General features: G+C 64.9%; 1 protein-coding gene across 1 annotated transcript; it reads right to left on the bottom strand.

The window, feature by feature from the left end:
- Positions 1-916: 916 nt before the first annotated feature.
- Positions 917-3,324, bottom strand: LOC141976463 (uncharacterized). Its single transcript, XM_074937453.1, has 3 exons — positions 2,016-3,324; positions 1,717-1,862; positions 917-1,486 (listed from the first exon to the last, which is right to left on the bottom strand). The coding sequence occupies exons 1-3, from the start codon at positions 3,322-3,324 to the stop codon at positions 917-919; spliced, it is 2,025 nt and encodes a 674-aa protein (XP_074793554.1).
- Between the last annotated feature and the right edge of the window lie 4,519 nt (positions 3,325-7,843).

Raw genomic sequence — 7,843 nt, 5'->3', positions numbered from 1 at the left:
TGCCCGTTGGGCTGGTTTTCCAGACGCCTCAGCGGTGGGTACGGATTGGGGGGGGGGCCATTCTCCAGGGCGGGGGGGGGCAGAACCGGGGGCTCTGGGTTTGGGCCTCCCCACGCAGCCGGAGCAACAAGCACCCGGCCGGCCCCCTTGTCCGCCTGCAGCGGCTGGCTGGGCACCCTGCCCGTTGGCCTGGGCATCTGACCCAGGGCTCAGGGAACTAAGGGGGTGGGGCTGGGCTGGCGGGGGGCTGAAGGTCGGGAGTGAGGGGCACCGGCAGAGCTTGGGGGGGGGCGGGGGGGAATCTCATTTCTCACCCCCCCCCACCCCGAGCCAGCCAGTCTGGATGGGAGCCGGCGCCCCCTACAGGGGTCAGGCCCTGCGCCCCATTCCCCACCCCCTGAGCCAGCCAGTCCCTAGTGGGGCAGGCTGGCCCCACGGCTCTGAGCGGGGCGTGGTGGGGGGGTGCCATCTCCTCAATGACACACACAAAAACCACATTCCTTCTTCCAACTCCAGAGCTTTATTCTGCAGCCCCCCCCTCCCCCCCGCGGCTCCAGCACCTCATGCCTTGGCCCTGGGAAGTTCCCTCCCCCCGGCACCTGGCTGCGAGGCCTTGGGAAAGACACACCTTTGTGCTACTTCTCTGTGTGTGTGTGTACCGATCGGAGGGGCAATTGCGGGAGGGGCAGCTCCCCCTTGACACCCCAAATATAGGCCTGGGGGGTGTGTGTGGAGGCAGGGTTTGGGGCAGTGATATCCCCCCCCGCCCTTGCAAATTTTTCCACGTGTCTCCTGCCCAGGTTCAGGGCTGCCAAAGGCATGTCTTGGAGGTGTCGAAGTGGGGGGCCAGCAGGGGGGCAGGGAGGGGCAGGGGGTCCCTCTCTACCTCCCCCAGGCTGATGAGGGGGGCATAGATCTAGCTGAGCAGGAGGGTGGCCGGGGGCTGCCGGTAGGGCTCGAGGGCAGCCCGGTAGCCCAGTTCCCTGAGCCGCCGGCCAGCGTAGCGGGCCAGCATCACCGTGCACAGGGCCACCAGCAGGGAGCCCGTCACGGCCGCCAGGGCCGCGCCGCCCGGCCCTCGCCCTGCCAGCCCCAGCCCCGCCCTGGTCACGTTCAGGCAGGCCCGCTGCGTGCCCGGGGCCGCTGGGGCAGAGGCGGTTGTGAGGGAGAAGTCCTCGGTCGCGCGGGAGGATGCCGCGGTTGCCGCAGCGGATACGGTTGCTAAGGAAGATGCAGCAGTTGCCAGAGAGGGTCCAGTTGCTAGGGAGGTGGCGGTTGCTGTGGCGAAGGATGCGGTTGCTAGGGCGGCCGGTACTCTGGAGGATGCTGTTGCTATGGCGGTCGCCAGGGTGGACGCTGTGGTCGCTGGGGGCGAGGCCACGGTGGCCAGGGTGGGTGTTTCCGTGGCCCGCAGGGTCATGCAGATCTCGTAGCATGTGGCCAGCTGCGGGTGCGTCAGGTTGACCTGCTGGCTGCCCAGCAGCACCTGGGGTGGGGGCTATGGATGTGCATGGTGGCCGAGGTCCAGCGAGGGCCGCGGGGCTGGGGGGCCAGGGAGGCCCCGGGGGGGGGCCCATGGAGACCAGTCCCCCCCCAGTCCACTCCACCACCACAAAATGGGACTGGACCTTCTTCATGAGCAAGGCTGGACCGCCCCTGCCCCCAAGTCCCCCTCTGGTCTCCGCACAGCGCCCCCCTCCCTCCACCCCCCAGCACCTCCAGCGCCAGGGCGCGGCTGCCAGAGCCCGCCTCATTCTGCGCCACGCACGTGTATTGCCCGGCATGGGCCAGTCCCACTCCGACCAGCTCCAGGGTCCCCCCGGGCCAGCCCCAGCCAGGAGATCTCCAGGGGCAGCTCGGCGCTGGCCGGGCAACTCAGGGTGACGGAGCCGCCGGGCGCCACCCCCAGCCTGTCGGGCCAGCCCCGGGGGGGGAACGCCAGGGAGCAGCCCTGGCCCCCGCCGCCCTCCAGCCTCTCCCGCAGCGGCCGGCTGGCCGCGCCGGGGGGGCCGCACAGAGGGTGGCCCCGGGGTCCACCCACCGCAGCCGCGCCAGCCCCAGCCAGGCGGCCGGGCAGTCGCAGCGCAGCAGGTTGCCCCGCAGGCTGAGGGCGGCCAGGCTGGGCAGGGAAGCCAGCAGCCGGCCAGGCAGCAGCCCCAGGGCCCCGTCGGTGGCCAGCAGGGTGCGCAGGGCCGGCGCCCCCCGCAAGGCGGCCGGGGGCAGGTAGGCCAGGCGGGGGTGGCGGTTCAGGTCCAGCTTGGCCAGCTGGGGCAGGCCGGCGAAGGCCCCCTCGGCTGCCCCGGTGAGCTCCTCCAGGGCACCGAGGCTCAGCTCCTCCAGGCGCGGGGTGCCCCGGAAATCGCCCGCCCGCAGCTCCCTGATGGGGTTCTTCTTCAGGTCCAGGCACTTGAGCAGGGGCGGGCGGCGCAGGGCGGCCGCCGGCACCCGGGCCAGCCGGCTGCGGAAGAGCGAGAGGCTCTCCAGCTCCGCCAGCCCCTGGAAGGCCTCAGCCGGCAGGTCCCGCAGCCCCATGCCGGCCAGCAATGAGCTGCGCAGCCGCCCCAGGGGCCGGAAGCCACCCAGCTCCAGCCGCGGGATGGGGCTCTCGCCGAGCACATGGAGCTCCAGGCGGGGCAGGGGCAGGAACCAGCGGGGGCCCACGGCCCGCAGCCGGTTGCCGTTGCGGTGCAGCCGGGCCAGGCCGGCCAAGGCCGAGGGGGCGACGGAGAGCAGGCGGTTGTGATCCAGGTAAAGCTCCTCCAAGGCCACCAGCCCCCGCAGGCCGCCCTCGGGCAGCTCCCCGAGCTGCTTCTCCTCCAGGTGGAGGGTGAGGAGGCTGGGCAGGCTGGCCAGGCGGCTCTGGGACAGGTCCGGCTCTGTGAGGTTCGGCAGGCGCCGGAGCGCGCCGGGGAGCCGGGTGATCTCGTGGCTCTGCCGTAGCAGGACCTGGGTGTCCGGGGCAAGGGCGGGCGGCACCCGGGTCAGCAGCTGGTCGTCGCCGTCCACGGCACGGGCCTGGCGGGCGAGGGACTGCGGCGTGAACCAGGGCCGGGTGTCGCACACGCACTGCGGCGAGGCCGGCCTGGCGCAGCAGGGCCCGGAGGGGCATCCTTGTCCTGGGCCGGCCGGCAGCCCCCCGGAGGAGGGGGCACGGGGGGGCCGGGGGGTGCGGCCGGAGGAGGAGACGCTACGGGAACTGGCGCCCCAGGGGCATCTGGGAGAGAGGGAGGGAGACACTTCGATGGACAGCGGCACGGAGAGACCCCCTCCCCGCCCCACCACATCTCCCAGTGCCCGGCCCTGACTGCTAGGGGAGAGCCCCATGCCGAGACCCCCACCCTGCTCCCTGCCCCACAGTGCCCCCTAGTGCCCAGCCCTGGCTGCCAGGGGACAGCCCTGTGCCAAGCCCCCGCCCCACGGTGCCCCCCAGCGCCCGGCCCTTCCTGCTGTTGTCAGGAGATGGCTGTGTTTCTGCCCCCACCCAGGGCCCTGCGCCCCCAATCTGTCCTTTCCAGGCGGCTCGTGGAGATTTGCTGGCATAGGGGGCTGGTAGCAACAGGGAATGCTGGGTAATTGCTGACCTATTTAAATCACTGCAAAGCACCAATTCCCCCCATCCCACCCCACCGCAGAGTACCCCCCCAACTCCCGGCCCCTCCCTCCAGCACCACATAAGGGAGGGGTTGGCGGGGGGCCTCAATCCCAACCCGTTGCTCATAGGGTGTGAGGGGCACCGGCAGGGCTGGGGGCACAGGACCTAGATATTGGCTGGGTGCCAGGCATGGGGGGGCCGATTTGCTTCCAGCCTGGAGCGGAAGCAACAGAAGCCAAATGTCATGAAGGGGGCGTCTAAAAATAGACCCCTCAGAGAAGGCGGAAGGGGGGGGATTTGGGATGGAGGCGCATCAGCCCTGGGCTCCCCCAGCCCTGCCGGTGCCCCTCACTCCCGACCCGCAGCCCCCTGCTAGCCCAGCCCTGACCCCCGCCCTGCAGGTGCCCCTCACTCCCGACCCGCAGCCCCCTGCTAGCCCAGCCCTGACCCCCACCCTGCCGGTGCCCCTCACTCCGGACCCGCAGCCCCCTGCTAGCCCTGCCCTGGGCTCCCCCCAGCTCTGCCCTATGGCCACGTTCCCAGGCTCTGGGCTGTGGGGCTTCTGGGGGAGGCCGGGAGCAGGAAACAGCTTAAAAAACAAAAACAAAGTATCAAAGGGAAAGTGCGGAGATGGGGGGCGAGCAGGGCTGGGAGCCCGGACTCCTGGCTTCTCTCCCTGGCTCTGGGAGGGGAGTGGGGGCTGGTGGGTGAGAGCAGGGTGGGCTGGGAGCCAGGACTCCTGGGTTCTCTCCTCAGCTGGTGGTGGGCGGGGGGGGGGCAGGGGAGCAGCTCTACTGAGGGTGGGGGTGGAAATCTCACGCCCACAATTGCCTGGTTTCCTGTTCCAGGGTCTGACAGTTGGGTGCAGGAGGCTCATGAATATTGATGAGGCTTTTGAATAATTGAACCAGTTCCCAGCAGCCCCTGCTCTGTGCTGACCCCATTCCTGATGCTGCATCAGCATTCCCTGGGCAGGGGAGGCTGATCAATGAGGGCATGTGCCTGGGGGGTCCCCTGCTGGATACCCCGTGTGTGGGCTCCTGTTGGGCCCCGGGACGGGGACTGGTTGGCTGAGAGGGTGAAGAATGGGGCACCGGGCCTGGCCCCTCTAGGGGGCACAGGGTCTGATTTGCTCACAGATATGTTTATAGCGAGATGGTTGGGTATGTGAATGGATAGAGAATGGGTGCGTAGGGATAGATGGATGGATGGGGTGTAGGGGACCGATGGGGCATAGATGGGGTGTATGTGGATGGATGGATGGATGGATGGATGGGTAGATGGGGTGTAGGGGATCGATGGGGCATAGATGGGGTGTATGTGGATGGATGGATGGGTAGATGGGGTGTATGTGGATGGATAGATGGGTAGATGGGGTGTAGGGGGATGATGGGGCATAGATGGGGTGTATGTGGATGGATGGATGGGTAGATGGGGTGTATGTGGATGGATGGGTGGGTAGATGGGGTGTAGGGGGATGATGGGGCATAGATGGGGTGTATGTGGATGGATGGATGGGTAGATGGGGTGTAGGGGGATGATGGGGCATAGATGGGGTGTATGTGGATGGATGGATGGGTAGATGGGGTGTAGGGGGATGATGGGGCATAGATGGGGTGTATGTGGATGGATGGATGGGTAGATAGCTAGAGGAGGTGTGTGGTACTCCTGGGGGAATTCTGCTCCAAAGAATTAAAAATTCTGCGCACACACACAAAAAATTCTGCATACAATATTTTAAGATTCTGCAAATTTTATTTGTCAAATAAATGTGGCGGCTCCAGCCTGGCATTGGAGAGCACAGGCCACTGGCAGCACAGAGGTGGGAGATCACTGTGCACTTGCCCCCACCTCCATCCCGGGACATGGACTCAGCGGTGAGGCTGCACCCAACCCTGACACAGCGCAAGGACTGGGCTTGCCCCAGAAACACCCCAGGGCCTCCCTCTCTGTGCCAGGCGCACCAGGTGTGGGCAGGCTGGCTCAGGAAGGCAGGATCCAAGTGTGGAGGGGCTCAATGTGGGGGGAATCCAGGTGTAGGGTGAGCAGGTTCTGTGTGGGTGCAGGTGGCTTAGTGGGGGATCCAGGTGAGGGGCAGATCTGGATGCACAGGGGTTTGTTGGGGGGATCTGGGTGCGACGGTAATGGGACTCTGCAGGGGGGTCTGGTGAAGGTGGTTGGGGCTCAGGGGGTGAGGTCTGGGTGTGGCAAAGACAAGCAGGGAGCAAAATACCCCGGGGACCCTGCGTACAATCGGGGGGGAGGGGGAGACAAATCTCAGGGAAAATAAAAGAAATCCCCAGGCACAATGAGGTCAAGTGCCAATTAGCGCCCGTCCGGCGACACCACCGCCTCCGGGGGGCTGTCCGTGGCCCAGAGCTGCCAGGCCCTGGTTTGTGGGGGTGCTCTGAGATCCTGGGCAAGCAGCGAAAGTCACCTGGGGGGGTGAGACCGCCGTGAAACGCCAGCGGGGGAGGGTGACGCCAATGGGGGAGGGGGAGAAATTCGTCAGGAAAAGAGTGGAAGAAAGTTAGTGAAAACCACGGAGGTTTGGGGTGGGGGTTTTTGGCGGGGGGGGGGCGAAAAACAGCAGCAGAAAATAAAGTCGGTTGTTTTGGGGACGGGTGGCAAAGCCAGGGAGTTGCAGGGTGACCCTGGGCAGAACCAACCAGCGATGGACAGACAGACCGGACCGGCCTCACTGCACCTCCCCAGTGGAGCAAGTCATCTATCAACCCAGGAGTCCCAGCTCCCAGCCCCGCTGCTCTAACCCACCAGATCCCGCTCCCCTCCCCGAGCCAGGGAGAGAACCCAGGAGTCTTTCCCAGCCTTTTCTGCGGAAAAGGACCTAGGGGTGACAGTGGACGAGAAGCTGGATATGAGTCAACAGTGTGCCCTTGTTGCCAAGAAGGCCAATGGCATTTTGGGATGTATAAGTAGGGGCATAGCGAGCAGATCGAGGGATGTGATCGTTCCCCTCTATTCGACACTGGTGAGGCCTCATCTGGAGTACTGTGTCCAGTTTTGGGCCCCCCACTACAAGAAGGATGTGGATAAATTGGAGAGAGTCCAGCGAAGGGCAACAAAAATGATTAGGGGTCTAGAGCACATGACTTATGAGGAGAGGCTGAGGGAGCTGGGATTGTTTAGTCTGCAGAAGAGAAGAATGAGGGGGGGATTTGATAGCTGCTTTCAACTACCTGAAAGGGGGTTCCAAAGAGGATGGCTCTAGACTGTTCTCAATGGTAGCAGATGACAGAACGAGGAGTAATGGTCTCAAGTTGCAATGGGGGAGGTTTAGATTGGATATTAGGAAAAACTTTTTCACTAAGAGGGTGGTGAAACACTGGAATGCGTTACCTAGGGAGGTGGTAGAATCTCCTTCCTTAGAGGTTTTTAAGGTCAGGCTTGACAAAGCCCTGGCTGGGATGATTTAACTGGGAATTGGTCCTGCTTCGAGCAGGGGGTTGGACTAGATGACCTTCTGGGGTCCCTTCCAACCCTGATATTCTATGATTCTATGATTCTATGAGTCCCAGCTCCCAGCCCCCCTGCTCTAACCACCAGACCCCGCTCCCCTCCCCGAGCCAGGGAGAGAACCCAGGAGTCCCAGCTCCCAGCCCCCCTGTTCTAACCACCAGACCCCGCTCCCCTCCCCGAGCCAGGGAGAGAACCCAGGAGTTCCGGCTCCCAGCTCCCCCTGCTCTAACCCACCAGACCCTGCTCCCCTCCCCGAGCCAGGGAGAGAACCCAGGAGTCCTGGCTCCCAGCCCCCTCTGCTCTGACCCACTGACTCAAACTTCCTCTTTGGGGTTTGTCCTATCATTCACAGCAGCTGTGACCAGAAGGTCAGTTTGGTCTGAGACCCCTGATCCCAGCCCCCCCTACCACTGCACATACCTCCAACCCCTGACCCCCCACCCCGCCCAGCACTGCACTATATTCAGGGATGGAGAGTGCAGGGGAGGGGAGGGAGGCTCAGGTGTGAGTGACGGAAACTTTCAAACCCAAGCTGGGGGCTCGCCCTGCCCCCCATGTCCCGTCCTTCCCAAGGGCCATCCGAGCTCTGTAGCCGAGTGCTAATTGGAGAAAGACACGGAGGTGCAGGCCAGGGGGAGAATGGACAGACAGACAGAGGGAGGGAGGGATGGACAGGCAACCGGTGGGATGGATGGTGAACAGACAGACAGCACAGTGGTTGGATGGACAGACGGATGGACGCAGATGGACTGACGAACAGATGGACAGACG

This window comes from Natator depressus, chromosome 23, assembly GCF_965152275.1.
Source record: "Natator depressus isolate rNatDep1 chromosome 23, rNatDep2.hap1, whole genome shotgun sequence".
Taxonomy (NCBI): domain Eukaryota; kingdom Metazoa; phylum Chordata; order Testudines; family Cheloniidae; genus Natator; species Natator depressus.
This window is presented reverse-complemented; position numbering and strand designations above follow the sequence as displayed.